Source organism: Mytilus trossulus, chromosome 3 (genome assembly GCF_036588685.1).
Source record: "Mytilus trossulus isolate FHL-02 chromosome 3, PNRI_Mtr1.1.1.hap1, whole genome shotgun sequence".
Lineage (NCBI taxonomy): Eukaryota > Metazoa > Mollusca > Bivalvia > Mytilida > Mytilidae > Mytilus > Mytilus trossulus.
This window is the reverse complement of record NC_086375.1, coordinates 68,942,424-68,965,157: the sequence shown is the minus strand read 5'-3', so window position 1 is coordinate 68,965,157 and position 22,734 is coordinate 68,942,424. Positions and strand designations below refer to the sequence as shown.

The window sequence follows — 22,734 nt, the reverse complement described above, 5'->3', positions numbered from 1 at the left end:
AGATTTTTTTCACGGTATATCATACAATTTTACTAACTGTATGATAAGTTCTATTCATACAAAATTTAACAGGTTTTTTTAAACGATTTTAATAATAAATAATTTACTGCGGCCGTTTATTGCCATTTCTTCAGCGGTTTGCAAAATTATTACGATTGACATACTTTGCCGGTTTGGTAGGATTGCTACGGATGATTCCGACAACAAATGTAGGCATGTTATACACCATTGTATAGATAAATCAATTTAGATTTACGATATAACAAGCTTTAGTGGGGTTGGCAGTCTATAAAGCGGCATATAACGGAACTTCGTCACCACCTAAAATTTTTCTAAAATGCAAGTTAAGTACCTTGTGCACAGGCACATCATATGGCAAAAAGGGGAATTACCAACAGAATGGAAAATGGCAGATGTAAAATTTCTAAGAAAACCAGGAAAAACCAGCTATTACTCATCCTCTTCTTACAGACCAATCAGCCTAACTTGCATTATATGCAAACTAATGGAGAGAGTCATCCTAGAACGCATTGTGGCATATATTGAGGGTCACAGATTGATTGATTTAACTCAAGAAGGGTTCAGAAAGAATCACTCAACCACCAATGCTCTACTTCGGTTAGTCCAAACAATAGCTGATGGTTTCAATGAGGATGAATCAACTCTTGCATGGCTAGTGGACCTTGAAAAGGCATATGACTCAATATGGCGTGAGGGGTTAATGATCAAGCTGCATAAACTTGGGATAAAGGGAAAAACCTGGTTATGGATAAACAGCTTTCTCACAAATCGAACAGCCAGATGTATGCTGAATAACTTCTTTGGAGAACAATTTGATACCAAAATCGGCTTGCCACAAGGGTCAGTATTATCACCCACCTTGTTTAACATATTCATAGCTGATATAATGGATAACACAAAAGGAGAAAATTGCAAGTTTGCAGATGATGGCACTTTATGGCATAAGGGGAAAGACATAAAGGAAATGAAAGAAAGAACTTCAGAGGATGTCAAAACTATTTTAAAATGGACAGAAAAATGGAGAATTAATGTAAACCTGGAAAAGTGTGAAGTATGCCTATTCTCAAAAGGCAACACAGATGCAGAGCAGAAAACATTAAAAGTCAACTCCTTCTCCTATAGATATAGTCCAACACCGAAGCTACTTGGAGTAACTCTAGACGAGAAGCTTAAATTTGATACCCACATCAATCTGATGCAGAAGAGGGCAAATAATGCAATATATGTAATTAGAGATATTAAGGGCATGGGAGGAATATCAAGATCAAAACTACTCCAAATATACAACAGCATGGTTAGATCTATCATGGAGTATGCATGCCCAGTCTGGCAAATAACATCTGCAGAGAATATGAAGAAATTAGAAGCTGTACAAAGAAAAGGCTTGTCAATATGCCTAGGACTACCAGGAACATCAGGTAGAGAGGCAATGGAAGTTGAAGCCAACATACAACCCATAGACCTCAGAATAGAGGAAATATCAGTACGTGAACTGGCAAAAATACAATCAAAGAACATAGCAGAACCAATTAAACAACAACTAGAACAGTATTTAACAAACAACGCAACCTATGAACAACAGGATTCTCCATTTGGTAAAGCTATAAACCAATCCATAGACATGTTCAAAGCCACGAAAGTTGACATCAAACTTATAGAACCAGAATTCACATACAAAGCTGGTGTAGATGTCATGCTAAGGAGATCACCAAGTTATTGGAGTCGTCTAGGTAGCTCAAAGAACAGAACAGCCGAACAAACTGTTGAAAGTAAACAGGTTGTAAAGGACCTATTAGGAGACAGCACAGACTCAACAGTAGTGGCATTCACTGATGGTTCATGTCAAGGTAACCCGGGACCATGTGGGGCAGGAGCAGTTGTATATTCTGGAAATAGCCAAGGCATAAGTCTAAAGAGGCCAGTAGCTAATAGAGGATCGATACTTCTTGCTGAACTAGTAGCCATACTAATGGTCCTGGAGCACTGTATAACGACTATAAAGGACCAGTTTTCTGAGCTTAAAATACTGTCAGATAGCCAGACTGCTGTAGGCATCTTGACTCTGAACTGGAAATCTTCGAACTACATCGACACAATTACTGATATCAAAGAATGCATGGGAACGCTCTTAAGACACGGCATACTAACAACCCTATCTTGGATCCCAGGCCATGCTAATATAGCCGGGAACGAGATAGCGGACCAGTTGGCAAAAGACGCTGCAAAAGAGGCCTCATCACTAAATGATCAGTATAATGTCATAACCATGTCAGATGTAAGATGTGCAGTCAAGATGTCTACAAAACTCAAATGGCAAAGCAGATGGACAATTAGTGAAACTGGAAGACAGCTTTTCAACCTAATTCCTATCGTTGGTAAGGACGCACAACTAGACAAGCCTAACAACCAAATAGGAAGAATATTGTCAGAAATAAGAACGGGCTACAGCAGACTTAACAAATACAGAAACCAAATCGGTCAATCCCTCACGCCATATTGTGAATGCGGAGAAGAAGAAACATCAGAACACTTCCTGCTATACTGCCCAAGATACCAACAAGAAAGAGAGGACATGCGAAGACAAATGGAACTACTTAACATCGATCCAACAAATATACAGTCAATACTAGCACCACCAAAAAGAGAAACCTACGAAGCAACATCGCAAATTGTAGGGGAATATATTACAAAATCAGGGAGATTCCAAGAACTTGCAATCCCTGATTCCCGATCCTGCGCCTAAACAAGTATACCAAAGTACCGCGAGATATTACCTCGAGCAACGGTGTACCATAAGAGGAGGAAGATAGCACACAGAGAACAGTAGTGTCAATTATTGACCTTAGGATCAGGATCAGGATCAGGATCTTGTTTCTGTCAATGTGGGTTTACTATCCATATAAGTTTTTTTTGTACTGGTATGGATAGTAAACCCACATTGACAGAAACAAGTGCCTGTGATAATAAGGTATATAGGAAATTTTTTTCTGAGACAAGTGCCTGTGTTCTATCACACAGGCACTTGTTTCAAAAAAAATAATTCCTGTATACCTTAATATAACACAAGGTACTTAACTATTTTTTTTGAAAAATGACACCCAGTCCCGAAATCCCGTGATTTTTTTTATTTCTCGGTTGTCAAACCTACTTAAACTTAATATGCCGTAAATCTAAATTGATTTATCTACACAATGGTATATGACACGACTATCATTGTTGTCGGGATCATTAGTAGCAGGCCTGAGAAGTCGGTCAACGGGCTGTTTTTTTGCATTCGTCTCAATTTTTGGCAACACCCAGCCCGCAGTGATTGAATTATTATAAAAAGTTATTAAAATAAAAACTGTCAGCTTCCCTCTGACTATGAATTATTACTTTTATTGTAAATTCTTTACAAATTATGTGAAACAAACACAAATAAGTTTGTTATGAAACACACGTGTACACAACGACACTAATGTAGAGTTATAAATTGACCAAAATTTCCCACATTTATTTTAAGACAGACGATTGACCAATGAGAAACCAGTATAAACTTACATGCGGGCTAGGTGTTGCCAAAAATGAGACGAATGCAAAAATACATCCCGTTGACCGACTTCTGAGGCCTACTACTAAGGATCCCGACAACAATGATAGTCGTGTCATATACCATTGTGTAGATAAATCAATTTAGATTTACGGCATATTAAGTTTAAGAAGGTTTGACAACCGAGAAATAAAAAAAATAACGGGAATTTGGGACTGGGTGTCATTATTCAAAAAATTAGTTAAGTACCTTGTGTTATATTAAGGTATACAGGAATTTTTTTTTTGAGACAAGTGCCTGTGTTCTATCAGTATCAGTGCAAAATAATTAAAGGTGTGAACCCGTCCAAGTGAATATATGCTTTAACTTTGTTTGAAATCGTATGCACATAATATTTTGCATTGTGCATACACGTTATGCTTGACAATCAATGTTCTGTGTTAGCCCAGTAACAGTTTTGTTTACCATGTGGATGTCTAAATAAGTGAAGGATAAGTCTAGAGACTGTAAAAAATAGAAAAACTCGAAAGACCTTTTTTTTTGTAATTTTTAGCGCAAATTAATAGTTCATTGATTTTTCATGCGTTGTGTTTTCAACTAATCTTAAATTTGTATATGGTTGTAAAATTTCTACACTAAAAACCTAAGAAGAAATTAAAAAAAATATAATGGTTAAATTTCCGGATTTCAATACGTTATTTATCCGTATTAGAACGTCATTTTCTAAATTTTCCTTCCACGCAACAACTTCCGGATTCACAAAAAAAAATCAAAACTGAAGTCTGGCTGAAATGCAAAAGCTTTCAACCACTGATTGTGTTAAACAGTCCATTAAGACCATGGCTGTAAGTCAGAAGGCTCTGATATTTCCCAAAAAGCTATCTAGAATAAGCTTATTTCCCGTCAAACATGTTTTCTCACAAAATAAGAGGTGTTTTACGAAATTATGTCCAGGGCAAAAAATGCCTTTGAATGCAACTACATGTACTGTAGATGTAACATCCTGCCCAACCAGCTGGCAACTAGAATGTTGAATGCCTTATTTATATTTCATTGTCCTGCTTGACCAGCCATGCCAGCTGTCAACTTGAATATTTTGCAGTGAACTTTTTTCACCAATTTCCCTGTGTTTGTATATAAAAATGGAAGCAGGACAAATCGCTCAACTTTTTCACAAACTTGCCCCTCTATTAAAAAAAATTAAAAATTGCCCCAACCTGGTTAACCAACTCGCCACACTTTTAAAAAAAATCGCCTCTTGTGAAAAGGGTTAAATCCAGTTAATTTTTCCCCTGCCAACTTGCCCCACTTATGAAGGGGGATAGGACCTTCATTGGGACTCTGGGATCGGGTGTTTTTAAGCTCAGGATTACGGGATTGGTCCTTTCAGGATTTGGGAATGCTTATTTTGGAGATTTCGGGACCTCAGCCTGTGATTTGGGATTTTAGGATCAGGACCCCTCCTATCCCCCTCACTTTTGAAAAAAAGGAAAAATCTACTTCTATATACAATTTTTCAGGTATACCAACTAGCCGCATGTAAATGAAAACTTATTTTGATTTTTGTAATCTATACAGAATACCAAAAAAAACACGAAATTTATTAAACTTTTTCTACATTCTTAAAATATGATTGCAAATACATTTTCGTATCATTGTTCAAGAATAACTTTATACTTGTAAGCTTTGTTGGAGAATAACTTTATGCTTGTAAGCTTAGTTATTTGTATAACAATTGACATGATTGAAAAGTAACCTGTTTGTTGGATCATAATCTTACAATTGATGCGTGATTAACAGTTTTATTTAAATATAACTTTATTGCAAAAAATAGAGTTTTTAACAGCAATTTGATTTTGTAGCACTTTACTTAGGTTTGACGTGGGCAGGGACAAAAATATACAACAGGATTGCATCTTTTTTATAAGTGGTTTATCTATTTGTCATGAGTGGGGCCAGTTGACAGACCTTATTTCAGCCGGATTTTAACCCTTTTCATAAGGGGTGCATGTTATAACTATTTGCAATGGGAGTTTACCCTTTTCATAAGTAGGGCAAGTTGGTAAACAAGAGTGGGGCATTTTTTTTAGAAAGTGGGGCGAGTTTGTGAAAAATTGGGGCAATTAGGTGTGGGCGATTTGCCAGTGTGGCGATTTGTCATGGATTCATAAAAATGAGGAATGTGTCAAAAAGCCAACCCAACCAAAGAACAAAAAACAACTGAAAGTCAAAGTATTGAATGACCTCCAGTTTCACATACATGTAACTATTAAACTTTTTTATTTAGGGGTCAGCTAATGCCCACCTACAGGTGTAGAAGTTTCTTGCTGCAATTGGTGATTTTTGGCTGTTTTCTGTTCTTTAATCGGTTGTTGTATCTTTGACATATTCCCCATTACCATTCTCAATTTTATTAATGTTTGGTGGGCAACAAAATTTTCAAATCTACACACAAGGTAATTCTAGTAATATTTGTTTTTGGTGGTGTTGAATGCAGCATTGGAAACGGGTCATTTGAATATGATATATGACAAAAAAAAGATGTGGTATGCTTGCCAATGAGACAACTCTCCACAAGAAATCAAATGACACAGAAATCAACAACTATAGGTCAACATATGGCATGTATGGCTAACAACAATGAGCATAGCTCCGTACCACATAGACAGCTACAAAAGGCCCCCAAATGACAAATGTAAAACAATTTAAACAAGAAAAATAACTGCCTAATTTATGTTAATAAAAAAGAAAAACAAAGAAATAAAACATCAACAAACAACAACCACCATGACCACTGAATCACAGGCGCTTGACTTGGGACAGGCACATACATACAGAATGTGGCGGGTGTAAACATGTTAGCTGGGTTTCAAACCTTCCCCTAACCTAGGACAGTGATGTAACAGTACAACATAAGAACGAACTATAAAAATCAGTTGTAAAAAGGCTTACTCATCAGATTGATACTAGCAGAGTGGAAAAAACTACATTTTTCTTTAAATAACATATTTAAATTTTTTAATTCATAAATATTTTTTCTAGGATCAGCAGGATGGTGACAGCCAGGCATCTGCTGGGAAAAGTCCTGCAGGTTCAAAGGTAAAGTCTATATTATTAAACTAGGTGCTGTCTGTTCAAGTGACCATTTGTCAATTTATTATAATTGTTGCACATCATGCACATGTTACAATTAAGTTTCTAATTTTTGTCCAGATGCTTCTATGAACAAGAATTTGTTAAATCAATGTTGTGTGAATTTTCTGGCCAATTTTTTTTAGTGGTTCAACTACTGTTTCACTAGCCTGTCAACACAGAGGTTGTGAGTTCATGTCTAGAATGTGACAGGTTTATGTGTTGAATCAGTATTTCAGTTTTGTGTTGAGCTTCGTTGATAACTCCCATGCTAGCCAGATTCCTCGACCTTTAAAAACAGACACCACTAAATAACTAACAGTGCTGGAAGTGGCATTAAACACCAATCAATCAATCTAAAGTTTTTAAATTAGGTATTTGTTTGTTTTGTTTTCTGTAATGTTAAATTCTTATCACCTGACTTGTTGATTTTTATTTTGTTTTGTTAGTCAACATACATGTGGTTTATTTGATATCAGTTCTTCAGCGATCAAAATACTTTTAATAAAATACTTCAAATTTTCTTGCTTTTGTCTGAATTGCCTATTGTTATGTCACCTTAAAAGATGACTATGTTGATGATGTCACATAGAATAAACACTTTTGGATGAACTCCAATTTCTTCATTAATGCAAGATCGCCACTTAATAGCAGAAATGTGGTGCCTAAAAGTGGCATTAAAACACAAAAAATCAAATCAATCATTGATACAACACCTCAGAAAATGTAGTGGCAGTTTAAATAAATTTCAAATACACCAGATGATTTGATAACTAAAATAGAAATCATGATCAATTTCATGTTAGATTCACTTCATAAAACAAAACACTTAAGTACACATAATTATGTCTGATGATGATAAAAAATTTTGCTTTTCCAATTTATTTATCATTACAATATATTTAATATTTACAGTTGGACAGCTTGTCAAGAGAAGACATGATCAAGTTTGTTAAGAAACAGATGTTAATGCTTCAGAAAACAAGATCTAAATGTGATGGTAAATAATCATTAGCACTTATTTTACTGAGGGGATGCTGTTTAATTGTTTATAGTTTTATTGCATTATAAAAATTATAAGTTGGAATCGTTATTTTGTCAATTCCTTTGATCTTTCAATTTATCATTAAAGATAAAACATCTTACTTAAATCTTTTTAAACTTGTTCATATTAACATATCACTTAAACATGTTCTCATCCTCAATAAGATTGAAAGATTAATTTCTGGATGCCAAAAAAAGGATGATCCATCTAACACACTGTAATGGCCTATCTAATTTTCATTATTAGAATTGACAAAGAAAGTTAAAGATTTGGAATCAAGTAAAGCTGAAGGGACAGCTGGAGATGGCAACTCTGTAAAGGTATAAAATCTAATGGAATTAAACTGTTCAAAGTTTCCTGACTGTGCAAGGGCTGAACAGCCCCTCAAGGTCGTTAAACACTTCCAGTAGTAGTGTTCAAAGTCAAATACAGAACAATGTTTATCTGCGTAAGCTGAAGTCATGTGTCAAAACACACATAAACAATAACAGTGACAACGGTATACAAAGCATACAATTAGTTTGAATTTATAGCACTTCATTTTGATCAAAATGTAGATTGCAGCTATGCTATGAAATTTTATTCCAATAAAAGATAAAATTAAAAATTGACAAAGTATATTTTTATACGACCGCAAATTTTGAAAAAAATTTCGTCGTATATTGCTATCACGTTGGCGTTGTCGTCTGCGTTGTCGTCGTCGTCCGAATACTTTTAGTTTTCGCACTCTAACTTTAGTAAAAGTGAATATAAATCTATAAAATTTTATCACAAGGTTTATGACCACAAAATGAAGGTTGGTATTGATTTTGGGAGTTTTGGTCCCAACATTTTAGGTATTAGGGGCCAAAAAGGGCCCAAATAAGCATTTTCTTGGTTTTCGCATTATAACTTTAGTTTAAGTTAATAGAAATCTATGAAATTTTGACACAAGGTTTATGACCACAAAAGAAAGGTTGGGATTGATTTTGGGAGTTTTGGTTTCAATAGTGTAGGAATTAGGGGCCAAAAAAGGGCCCAAATAAGCATTATTCTTGGTTTTCGCACAATTACTTTAGTTTAAGTAAATAGAAAATAATGAAATTTATACACAATGTTTATGACCACAAAAGGAAGGTTGGTATTGATTTTGGGAGTTTAGGTCCCAACAGTTTAGGAATTAGGGGCCAAAAAGGGACCCAAATAAGCATTTTTCTTGGTTTTCGCACCATAACTTTAGTATAAGTAAATAGAAATCTATGAAATTTAAACACAAGGTTTATGACCATAAAAGGAAGGTTGGTAATGATTTTGGGAGTTTTGGTCCAAACAGTTTAGGAATAAGGGGCCCAAAGGGTCCAAAATTAAACTTTGTTTGATTTCATCAAAATTGAATAATTGGGGTTCTTTGATATGCTGAATCTAACTGTGTATGTAGATTTTGAACTTTTGGTCCCGTTTTCAAATTGGTCTACATTAAGGTCCAAAGGGTCCAAAATTAAACTTCGTTTGATTTTGACAAAAAATTAATCGGTTGGGTTCTTTGATATGCTGAATCTAAAAATGTACTTAGATTCTTGATTATCGGCCCAGTTTTCAAGTTAGTCCAAATCGTGGTCCAAAATTAAACTTTGTTTGATTTCATCAAAAATTGAATAAATGGGGTTCTTTGATATGCCAAATCTAACTGTGTATGTAGATTTTGAACTTTTGGTCCCGTTTTCAAATTGGTCTACATTAAGGTCCAAAGGGTCCAAAATTAAACTTCGTTTGATTTTGACAAAAAATTAATCGGTTGGGTTCTTTGATATGCTGAATCTAAAAATGTACTTAGATTCTTGATTATCGGCCCAGTTTTCAAGTTAGTCCAAATCGTGGTCCAAAATTAAACTTTGTTTGATTTCATCAAAAATTGAATAAATGGGGTTCTTTGATATGCCAAATCTAACTGTGTATGTAGATTCCTCATTTTTGGTCTTGTTTTCAAATTGGTCTACATTAAAGTCCAAAGGGTCCAAAATTAAACTTAGTTTGATTTTAACAAAAATTGAAATCTTGGGGTTCTTTGATATGCTGAATCCAAACATGTACTTAGATTTTTAAAGGCAGTGCTTTAAGGCCTGACTTTTAAGTCATGAGGTTCATCTTTTCATACGCAATCCATGCTGGGGGTCTTTTGGCCAGAAATAGATCCGGAAATGTTCGAATTTCTCCTCTTCTTTTTATGGTATGATATGGTTTTTGTTTCTTTCATTTACATTGGGGACTAAAGAAACGATCAGTATGTATTGTTCGTTTTATAGAACTTTTATAAGTGTGTATTTTGCATTATAAGCAGTCAACCTGACTACAAACTATCATTATTTGTATATTCCGTGTGGAAAGAGGTCGGGTCAATTTCAAGTGTTATCTGACATCTAAAGATTCTTTAATTAGTTCAGACGTTGATATAACAATGAAAAGTCGACTGAACATGATTAATATTGCATCTTCTATAATTCAAAGCGGAATTCGGTTTATGAACGAGAAACCGTAAAGCGTTTTCAATTTCGGTATTAGATATGTATGTTATCTACGTATTATCCTGGTTCCCGGTACTACGTTCCGGGTATTAGCTATTTGATATATTTGATGTGTAACATTACAATCGGGTACCAGCCAATCTACGTGTGTATGTGTACATGATTTACCGCCAAAATGACTGACTTAAAAAATAGTCCATAAACGTTCCGTATAATGATATGCAAATTCATAATTAATCGTAACTTTTTTTTTTTTTTTTTTTTTTTTTTTAATTTTCATTTTTTTATTGAAATCTGTACATTTGTTAGTAATGAAAACATCGAATACCGGTACCTTATCCCGGCCTCGTTAATGTTAGCAATAGATCATGTAAATATATATGTGTTAGTATTTGTTAGTTCATTTTACAAAAAAATATATCAGCTGTAGTTACAATATAATACAACATTTTTCATTTGCAATAAAAAATAACTTAATAAAAGTTCAAAAATAAGGACCACAAATACATGAATTCATCATATTAGAATAATCATTTTAACAAACATACAGATATTCAAGATTTTTTCGTTTTTTTTAAGAATGGAAAATTTGAGGTTAAATTAATCAATTTAAATTAATCAAAATTAAAAATAAAGAAAAAAAAAAAAAGAAAAAATTAATACAGAAAAAAAATAAAATAAAAATAAAAATAATTTTCTGATGAATATTTTTGATGTAGCTTTTTTGATAGTTCAAAAATTAACATTCTATCATGTTTTTCACATATGAATTATAATAGGACTTTAATTACAATTGAAACAAATGAGTAAATAGAATCCACAATTTATTGAAACTCTCAAGTTTATTGTTTCTTACTGCTATACACTTCTCTAGATTATATAGATCTTTTAGTACTTTCTTCACAGCATGAATTGATAAAACTTTCTGGAAATATCGTGTATTATAAATATATTGTTTAAGACACAGAAAAATCAGGTTTGAAATTTCACCCTTGTATACATGTGAGACATCACCAAACAAAAAATTCTTTTTGGTGAATGAAATACTTATACCATTAGATAAAAACCACATATCTATTTCTTCTAATAAATTCTGGACATTTTCACAATTCCATAGTACATGTTCTATAGTTTCTATTTCTTCCTTACAAAAATTACATAGCTGGCTATTTATGACATTAATTTTACACAAAAATTTGTTTGTAGCTAATATTCTATGATTTACTCTAAACTGTAACCATTGTAATTTTGTGTTATTAGTAACTGCAAAAGGAAGTTTGAAAATTTCTCTCCATTCCAATTCATTAAGTTCCAAAATTTGATTCCACTTTTTCTCCCCATTAGGAACCACTTTAGGTATTAACATCCAATATATATCTTTAGTTCCCTTTTTCCTTTTTAAAATGGTTTGAACAAAAGAGGGAATAAAAGGTTCTGTGAGCTTATTATCTCCCCTTGAATACAGCTTCTTTGTCTTATTTAATGCTGAAATGATACTATTATACATCATTACATTCCCAGAAATATCAAATTTGTCTTTTATTTCCCCATATGAGAGAAACTTTCCACTATTACTAATCACATCATTTACAAAAACAATACCTTTATTATACCAACTTCTATAAAATACATGTTTATTGTTGATATTTATATTCTTATTCATCCATAATGGACTAGCAAGAAAATATTCCCATGTAGAATTTATATCTTTATCTACAAAATATTGCCATGCTTTAAATACATCAATCCAAAATTTATTTTTGACATTTGAAATAGTATTTGTTGTGTAACTATTTCCTAGTTTAAACAATTTTTCTTTATCCATATTTGTAAATAAAATAGTTGACCATTTACAGTTAGAACTAAACAATTTTCTTATCCATGTACATTTTAAAGCTATCATAAATAGATGAATATTTATCATCTTTAAACCACCATTCTTATAATCCATGTGTAACACTTCTTTTTTAACTCTATGAACTGGTGAGTTCCATATAAAATAATAAATAGCATCATTAATTTTCTTAATCATCTCAGCATTTGGGTTTGGTAATGTTAAAAAGAGATGATTAAGTATTGGAAGAATAAGAGTTTTAACCACAGATATTTTACCAATAACTGTTAAGTTTCTTTTAGACCATGTATTTATCAAATTTTTTATCTGATGATACCTATCAGTATAATTTAAGTTTAAAATTTTATCAAGATCAATATCAAAGTTTATCCCTAACAGCTTAAAAGAAGTTGACCCCCATGATAAATCTCTGTTCTGGCATAACATTTCTCTACTGTATTTTTTACTTCCTATCCATACTACTTGAGTTTTTGTAAAATTTATCCTTAGTCCAGAAAGTTTCGCATACCAATCTAGCTCTAATAAAGCTTCTTCCATAGATTCTTCTCTTCCATCTAAAATCAGAGAAGTGTCATCTGCAAACTGAGATAGTTTATGTTCAACTTGAGAAATTTCTATACCCTGTATTTTCTTATTACCTCTAACCTTTATTGCCAAAATCTCTGCACATAATATGAAAAGGTACGGTGATAATGGGTCCCCCTGTCTACAGCCCCGTCCAATATCAAAGAACTCTGATAAATTTCCACCCTGAATGACTGAAGAGCTAATATTATTGTAAAGTACTTTTATCCAGTTGATTATGGAATTCCCAAAGTTGAAAAAAGTCAGAACTGCTAAAAGAAAATCCCAGGATACTGTATCAAAAGCTTTTTCAAAGTCTATCAACAGTAATAAACCAGGTATATCTTTTTCCTCGGTATACTGCAAAATGTCATATATAAGTCGGATATTATCTCCCATATAACGCCCACTTATAAAGCCAGTTTGATCTAAATTGATAAGTTTATCTAAAACTTTTTTAAATCTATTTGCAATCACCCCTGACCCAATTTTATAAACTGTATTTAATAATGAAATTGGGCGCCAGTTCTTCAGAAAATGGCGTGGCTTGTTATCCTTTGGCAAACATGTGATAATACCTTGTTTTTGAGTGACTGATAATGATCCAATGTGAAATCCATAATTTAGAGATTCAACAATAAAATATTTTAAATCTTTCCAAAAAAATTTAAAAAACTCAGTCGAAAAACCATCAGATCCAGGAGATTTATTATTTTTCATTTTATGTAATGTTAAACCTGCCTCAGCTATAGTTATCTCCCCTTCTAAATTATTTTTTTCATCCTCTGTCAATTTTTCAAAATTCAAATTTTTTAAATCATTTTCTAATTGTTCTAATTTACAGCCATTTAAACTACAGTCCCTATTTTTATATAATGTTTCATAAAATACTTTTGTTTCTTTTAAAATATCACATTGCTTTGTTATAATTCTTCCATCTTCTGTTTCGACTTTTGGTATAATTTTACTAGTAAAATTTTTTGACTCAAGACCACAAAAATATTTAGTTGGCTTTTCTCCTTCCTCAATCCATTTTACCCTTGAACGTATTAATTTACCCTTCATCTTTTCTTTTCTTATGTCCTCCAGTTCTTGTTTTTTATCTTTTAATTGATTTATTAATTCTTCCTTAAATTTTGCTTCTAATAAATCAATTTCCCTTTGTAAATCTAGAACCTTTTTATCCTTTTCTTTTTTCTTATAACTTGCATATGAAATAGTCTTTCCTCTGATTTCCATCAATAAAGTCTCAAGAAATAATTGCTTGTTTATAGTAAGTTGTAAATTTTCATCATAAATTTCATCAATATGTTCCAAATCATAAACATGTGCACAATATTGTTTCTTGACATCAAATATTTTATCTTTAACAATATTTACATATTCTTGATCATATAATAAGGAATTATTGAATTTCCACAGTCCTTTACCTCTTATAAATGGGTTAAATTGTAGCTCTAAAATTACAAAAGAATGATCTGAGCGATAGCTAGGTTCAATTTTACAATTTAGTAAATTTGTTAACATATTATCTGTAAAAAGAAAAAAATCCAACCTAGCCTGTTTAAAGGGCTTCTTTTTTCTCCATGTATATCTACGCAAGTCTGGGAAAAGTTCCCTAAAAGGATCTATAAGGTTCCATTGATCTATAATTTCTAAAATTTTATCTCTAGCACTAGGGTTATTAATATGTAAATAGTTACAATAGTCTATATTGGGATACAATACAAGATTAAAATCACCACATATTATAAAGTTTTCATTTCCAAAATCTTCTATAATACACATAATAAGATGGTAAAAATTAGGATTATCTGCATTAGGACCATACAATGTTAGAAGTGTTACTCTCTCCTTGTCTATAACAATATCTAATGCTAGATAATTACCATTTACATCTTTCTTCTCTTTTAATACTTTAAACTCAAAATTATTATTAAACATTACAGCAACTCCTCTAGAGTTTGAGGAGAAAGATGAAAAATAACACTCATAGCCCCACATGGTCTTAATATTCATTTCACTTTCATTTATGAAATGTGTATCTTGAATGCAATAGATGTTGCATTTTTTAGACTTAAGGAAATTAAATACATCTCTTCTCTTTTCAATGTCACCTAGACCTTGACAGTTAACTGATAATATCTTTAGAGACCCCATTCAATTATGAGAAGAACAAAATGTGAAGTCCAAAAAAAATACAATAAATTAAAAGCAATATTCATCAGATGGGTTATTTGTACTGAAAAAGTATCTTGTTTTAACAAAAAAAACAAAAAAGGAAAAAAAAATATTTGAAAAAGTGATGAAACTATGAGATAAAAAATTATATCGTAACTTTTTTTTATCTTTGTATAATTAATATAACAAAATGGATTCCACAAAATTGAAAATAGCATTATTTTACGAGGATTTCTCATATTTTTTTCACTTCCGGGCGCAGTAATACGTATGTTTTGAAGAAGCTCGAAGAATTTGACAAAGTGAATTGAGAAGGAAACGGATAGATATACGTTCTTGCTATCAGGTAAAACAATTTAAATGTACAGAACAAACACATTTACTTCACACAAATAGTACAGGCTAAAGCTTTTTATTGTCTAGCTTATACACGACTGTAGTCAAGTGTTTAAACGACGGCGGTGACCTACAAGGTACGGGTCATACTGGGTCAAGTCTAAATATGTAAACATATCCACATGCTATTGCACGTAATAGGTAGAACGCATCGTAATGCAATATCTACAATTTTTCCTCCTTTATACATCGTTTAACCAGATATATTTCTCCTTTTTACATCGTTTAACCAGATTTATTTCTCTTTCAAATACACTTAAACACAGGTTGTATGTACGTATCTTTTCTAGTGTTTTCTTGTTGTTATTAAAGTTCATTTGTTGATGTTTAGAAATTTTTGAACGACTGAACACAGGAGTGAATGAATGCAACAATTATATATACTGAAGACTTGGGCTGTACAATGATAGTGTACGTTTATCATACTGATAATCATTCTAGCAGTAATTATGTTAATTTAGGATGTAATGTCTAATGACAGGAATTCATGAGCTATGCCTCAGGCTTTCTGAAAAAATATCAATGACATGTAAACAGGAACAAAACATTGACACGAATGATGCTCTCTTCTATGTTATATAGTTATTTAGGTATATGTGTTGCACAAGTTTCAATTAAACTTAAGTTATAAAACTTTTTTTCAGGGCACAAACCCACTTTAAAGAGACTTGTCTACTGCCATACCCATCCTATTTTCATGCACCATTTGCAAGCAAGAGACTGAATGGTTTGCAAAATTAAAAATCAGGACGGTGTCCAATTAAAACAAAAGAACTAAACTGGATGAATATTGTAGGAGAAATCTAGACATGCTAGAGGAAAGTTTTGATTTGTGAAATTGGTTTTCCTGAAAAGTCATTCATCCTAGCCTGCAGAAAGGAACTATAACTGCCCACCACCAACTGACGAGCTAATGTTGAGCTTCACATATGGAATTACTCAAATACCATCAATGTCTATGTTTTCAGCACAAATTTCACAATTTATGACACAGCTGTGCTTTTTTTTATACCGTTAAAGAGTTGTATACTAAATTTTATTTTTTGATCAATAAATATATATTATATTAATTGTGTCATCTAAGAACAAAGTCTTGTATTTTGCCAAAAGATGCATACTAGTGAATGAAAGTGGTGCAGTTCATTTTGCTTTGGTATATAGAATTGAATTACAATTGTTCATGTTATTGGAATGCATATAAAAATAAGGAGATGTGGTACAATGTATATGATATTTAGTGAGTTTATCAAGCAAAAGTGAATAAGAAATAGGTATAAGCAGTTACAGGTACTACTGTACAATCTCAAACAAGGAGAAAAACTCATACCGTAAAGAGAATTTCATATTTACAAGTAAGTTTTGTTTTTGCGTTGAATAATTTTCTTCTATTGTTTTAATTGCAAATATGGGAAGTGGTTAAAATGCTAATGAGACAGCTGTTATGGCCACAGAGCCTTAATTGAAAACTTCTTTTTCATTCATACCGGTAGATTTTGCCTGGAGTAAGAAACATATCTGCCAACTTTTCAAAATGCACATGGGGGTTTTACGTGAAAGATGGTTCATATAGTCATACAAAACCTTCAAGGGGGCCTTCAAATGGAAGCAGGACAAGTCGCCCCACTGGCTAATCTGCCCACTTTTTAAAAAAACACCACAAACTGATTTATCAAATCACCCCACATGTGAAATTGGTTAAATCATGTTTAATATTACTCCTGCCAACTCGCCCCACATGTGAAATTGGTTAAATCATTTTAAATCAGGGTTCTCACTAAGGATTTTTGAAGGCGAGTCCAGGGACTCGTCACTATTGGCCACGGTGAGTCATGGTAACTGTGTTCAGTTTATACAAAATATTTCAATATTGATGTATTTGTGGACTCACCAGTTTTGAAAATGGTGAGTCCAGACAGATTTTGTTGAGTCCAGGACTCATGGACTCGCCTTAGCGAGAACCCTGTTTAATATTACTCCTGCCAACTGGCCCTACTTATAAAAAAACGGTAATTTCTAGATTAATATATATATAATTAAAAATAAAAACTCGCACCACTTTAATGAAAACTAATCTACACAGAATACAAACAAACTGAAAATTAATTTAATTACTATAATTGATATATACTGAAGAATAAATGTAAGTTTTGAAGCTTAGTTATTTGCATAACAATTGAAAAGAAACCTGTTAATTGTATCATAATGCAATATAAGGAATTGCACTTATATTCAATGGGATAACATCTTTTTCCATACGTGGGGCGAGTTGGCATTACTAAATTCATCCTGGTTGATAATATATTTATCTAGATTTCACCGATTTCCATTAGGTGGGACCAGTTGGCAAGAGTTATATTAACAGAATTTAACTTATATACAATGGGATAACATCTTTTTACATAAGTGGGGCGAGTTGGCATTACTAAATTCTTCCTGGTTAATAATATATTTATCTAGATATTATCGTTTTCTATTAGGTGGGGCGAGTTGGCAGGAGTAATATAAACGGGATTTAACACAGTTCACAAGTGGGGCGATTTGGTAATCCAGGTTGGGGCAGGTTTTTTTTAAAGTGGGGCGAGTTAGTGAAAAAGTGGGGCTATTTGCTAATGGGGCGATTGTCATGGATTCCCTTCAAATATATTCTAATGTGGTTTTTGGCTTCTTCTTGCATTAACAAGCTTATAGCCATTGTTGAATTAATTGTTTTCTTTAAATAGTCGACAAAATTGCTCTTACAAAATTTCCATTTGGGAGCCTCGAGCTCGATGGGGGAAATACTCTGCAAATACTGACAGTTGGCAGGTATGGTCATCAAAAAAGTTGACATGTTACTATGTACATTTACCATTATGTTACTTGATGTTCTTGCTATACACACAGTACAGAGACTAGTCAATCTTTGTGAACTATTTTTTTATGGGAGTCATAGAATATGCGTATACAATCAATAATTAAAAATAGTCTATTTATATTGAAAAGGAAAAGTTCTTATATGTCTAAAGAAGAGGGACGAAAGACACCAAAGAGACAGTCAAACTCATAAATTTAAAGCAAACTGACAAGGCCATGGCTAAAAATGCATTTCATGGCGAGGCACAGAAAATATACTGTAAACAGTAGACTATAGATACATGTATAGGTGAACTAAGGTACAAAAGAACTCTAAATCTTAAATTCTACAAACCACCTCTGTTCTATGGAAGATAATGATATAACTGGACTAGAAATACACACAACCTGTAATTAACTGCCTTTACAGCGCTTTCGCGCTTTGATTTATTCTGGGCCCAGTTTTCAAGTTGGTCCAAATCAGGATCTAAAATTATTATATTAAGTTTTGTGCAATAGCAAGTCTTTTCAAGTGCACAGTATTGCGCAATGGCAAGAAATATCTTATTGCAAAATATTGTGAAATAGCAATTTTGTTTTTAATTAGAGTTATCTTTCTTTGTCCAGAATAGTAAGCAAGATTATCTAATTGTAAGAATTTTTCTTATTTGGAGTTATCTTTCTTTGTCCAGAATCAACTTAAATCTTTGTTATATATACAATATACAATGTATATTCACTTTTTACTACCAACTGATAAATTAAAAATAATCTTTACCATTCAGTGATAACAAGCAGTTTTTTTACATCTTAATATTTTATGATGTATTTAAAGGAGTAGTAATTGTTGCAAACTCCATTAGAAATTTTAATTGAGATTAGTTTTGGAATAAGGGAAAGGGGGATGTGATTAAAAAAATTGGGTTCAATTTTCTCATTTGAAATTTCATAAATAAAAAGAAAATTTCTTCAAACATTTTTTTGAGAGGAATAATATTCAACAGCATAGTGAATTGCTCTAAGAGAAAACAAAAAATTTCATTTCATTAGAACGCATTCATTCTGTGTCAGAAACCTATGCTGTGTCAACTATTTAATCACAATCCAAATTTAGAGCTGAATCCAGCTTGAATGTTGTGTCCATACTTGCCCCAACCGTTCAGGGTTCAACCTCTGCGGTCGTTTAAAGCTACGTCCTGCGGAGCATCTGGTTAAATCATATAACCCACATAGTCCTTTCCATCTATTATTTGAATCTAAATTTTAACTTTGTTCAATATATTGATAGAAAAAAAAAAACAATTTGAATATCTCAAACAAAAGTTGAATTTTGCAGAAAAAAGCCACTATTACATCAAGATAAAACATGAAAGAATTTCAAAATATTTGTTGTTAAAGTTGTACTTTTTCAATGTTTTCAGAAAAGAAAAAGAAAACAGACCTTTATTTTATTGATTTTTGTAGGATCTGGAATTAAAACTAAAAGAACTTGAAGATGAAAAACAAGATATTCTAACTGCCTACCAGACAGTGCAGCAGACACAAGAATTATCCATACAGAAGTTCCATGTTTGTATATTTATTTACTTTCACTTTATTTTTCACAGAAGTTTCATTAACTTTTACGGGAGTCAAATGCTTTGAAGTTACCATACATAAGTTCATCAGTAAATGATTGTTTGGTGTCTTATGTAGAGATCAGCCATAGTTGTATTATAAAGGCAGATATAACCACTTAAGAGATGAAAGAATTATCATTTAAGGTTCATTTACTTCAAGTATGTTTTGCACAACATTGCTTTCACCTCTGAAATTACACAAGATTACACTGTTTTCTTGGAGTATGATGATACACAGCACAACACATAACATTATGCTATATAAAGTCAGAAAAGTAGCTCAGTTGAATTTAAAAGTGCCTTTTATGTTTTACAAAAGATGGCAAAAGATACCAGAGGAACAGTCAAACTCATAAATCAAAAATAAACTGACAACGCCATGGCTAAAAAAGAAAGACAAACAGACAAATAATAGTACACAAGAAACAACATAAAAAACTTCAGACTGAGCAACACAAACCCCACAAAAAAATGGGGGTGATCTCAGGTCCTCTGGAAGGGTAAGCAGATCCTGCTCCACATGTGGCACCTAAATGGTCCCCCAAAATGTGAGAAAATATTGAGTAGTTCATGATATCTCCTTCCTACAAGTTGTATGCAGCAAGCACTTCCCTGAAACTTAGTAACCATTGTTTTCACAGTCAAACCTATACTTGAAAAGAAAATTATATGGAATATGAAAAAGTTAACTTTTAATGAAATCAAGAGGTACTATCTTGATAACATCATATTGTATTGAAATGCATGACATTAAAAGTATCTTTCAATAAATAAACGAACCTTTTTTGTTCCAGGATGTTGAGTCCCATTGTACTGAGTTAACAGAACAAAAGGGTAATCTAGAGAAACAGCTTGCTTTAATAAGTCAGTCAAAAAAGGTAATAATTTCATAAATTTGAGAATGGATATGGGGATTATGTAAAAGAGAAAACAATCAGACCAAAGAGCAGATAACAACCAAAGGCCACCAATGATTCTCCCATGCAGCGAGAAAATCCCAGACCTGGAGGTAGTCATCAGTTGGCCCCTTAATAAAAATGTGTACTAGTTCAGTGAAAATGGAAGTTATACAAAAATCCAAAACATATAAATGAACTAAAATTATAAAACATGTATAACTTTATAATTTTGTTGTTTTTGTTGTTTACTAGTATTCTTTTATAAAAATGGGTGTTGGAAACAATTATGATAGAAGTAGTTCATAACAAAACAGATTTTTTTGATATGATTAAAAGGTGATGTTGAAAAACACACGAAGAACCAAAAAAATCTCAAAGAAGTAAAATATAAGTGTCAATTCAATATGAAATACAATTCATTTGTGTTAAAACATCCAACTGCAGCACTGTTTAGAATTTACAAATTTTATTTAATCAAAAGTAATTATTTCAAGGCACTAGAAGAGGAAATTGAATGCCTTAAGATGAAGGATGAGACATTGGGAACCTCTCTACAGTTTATGCAAGAAGAACAAGGCAAGATGAGTGCAGAAAATGAGGTAATAACTTTTTCCTAGAAATATTAAAGAAAAAGCTGTCATTACAACAATAACTTATAGTTTATAATGAAGTAAAATGATAAAGCTCTGTACGGATACAGTCATGTCCAGAATTTTGAATATAAAGAAATGTAAATAAAAAGCCAAACATTTGGATTAAAAAAAAATAATAGCTGGCATTTTGGTTTTTCTAGTTTTGTCAGTGCAAACAATCTTTAAATTTTCCTGTAGTTATCTGAAGTTGTTACACATATTTTACATCTAGATCAAAGTCTGTTCAAATTGGTACAGGAACAGATTTCTGGATTATAATTGGGAACTATATACACTCAGATTTGAAACCAAACTTGAATATGTGTGTCACATATTAAAATGGAAGGGTCCTTTTCATAATAAATAATGTTGCTCATGGTCAAGGTCATAGTTACTTATAAAAGATTGCATCATGTGCAGGAATGGGGTTTTAAAATAGTAACTACAGAAACTTATGTTGGGTGGCAATGAAACATACATATAGAAAGAAGAGAATCCTTATTGATTTTAAAGTATTGCCTCCTAGGGTAAATATAAATATGACATGAAAATTTGTACACTTGAAGTAAACTAATGTTTTTTTATACCCCCGCTTTAAAAAAGGGGGGTATACTGTTTTACCTCTGTCTGTCCTTCTGTCAGTCAGTCCATCCCATGAATATTTTTCGTCGCATTTTTCTCAGAAACAACAATACAAGGATTTTTTAATTTATCTAAGTCAGCTATACCGTGTGATGCATTTTCAGATTGATCACTTGACAACTTCCTGTTTACCGAACACTTGTATGATTTTACATATAATAGCCAAGTTGAAAATTTTCGTCACATTTTTCTCAGGAACTACAATACAAGGATTTCTGAAATTTGGTTTCAGGATTTATATAAGTCAGCTATACCGTGTGATGCGTTTTCGGATTCATCACTCGACAACTTCCTGTTAAACGAACACTAGCATATTTTTACACTATTAATATTATCCAATTGCGGCGGGGGTATCATCAGTGAGCAGTAGCTCGCAGTTTCACATGTTAATATGAATGTAACAATCTTTAATTAATACAGCATTTGAAAGAGCAAGTCCATCTGTTAACTGATGCCAGAGATCAGATGATGCAGAAGTTGAAATCTATGAAACAACAGCAGGAAACAGATACCCAGCAACAAGTGCAGGAACTAGTAATAACTAAAGATAGATTACTTGCAGATCTAGAACAGTCTGGAGAAGAACAACAGGTATAATATAATTCAATTAAGGTGAATTCACAGTAACTTCATGTCTTTTTCAAAAATTTATACTCATTTCACAAAAGAAAATACTGATTTTCAGTTGGAAGAAGAATACATTTTAAGCATTTAATTATGAATTAAAAAAAGCAGTGATATTTACTCTAAACAGTCAATACTGATGCATTTAAAACAAGATTAATTAATAGTGAGTTTTATTTGTTTATTTGTTTTAGTAGGATTTTATATTTTTAGAAAGCAACTTGTCATCATCTCATTCAATGTTGATAACTTTGACTCAAGT

General features: G+C 32.3%; 2 protein-coding genes across 2 annotated transcripts in view; both read left to right on the top strand.

The window, feature by feature from the left end:
• Nucleotides 1-406: 406 nt before the first annotated feature.
• LOC134710986 (uncharacterized) lies at nt 407-2,764 on the top strand. Its single transcript, XM_063571410.1, has one exon. It carries the CDS (start codon nt 407-409, stop codon nt 2,762-2,764), a length of 2,358 nt encoding a protein of 785 aa, XP_063427480.1.
• A 1,523-nt stretch (nt 2,765-4,287) lies between these two features.
• LOC134712239 (GRIP and coiled-coil domain-containing protein 2-like) overlaps nt 4,288-22,734 on the top strand; it is a 44,825-nt gene continuing 26,378 nt past the window's right edge. Inside the window, exons 1-8 of the mRNA XM_063573585.1 lie at nt 4,288-4,395; nt 6,593-6,649; nt 7,598-7,682; nt 7,974-8,047; nt 19,521-19,625; nt 20,470-20,553; nt 21,069-21,173; nt 22,269-22,439. Coding sequence (XP_063429655.1) covers nt 4,342-4,395; nt 6,593-6,649; nt 7,598-7,682; nt 7,974-8,047; nt 19,521-19,625; nt 20,470-20,553; nt 21,069-21,173; nt 22,269-22,439 — 735 coding nt within the window. The 5' untranslated portion in view covers nt 4,288-4,341. The remainder of the gene's footprint in view (nt 4,396-6,592; nt 6,650-7,597; nt 7,683-7,973; nt 8,048-19,520; nt 19,626-20,469; nt 20,554-21,068; nt 21,174-22,268; nt 22,440-22,734) is intronic.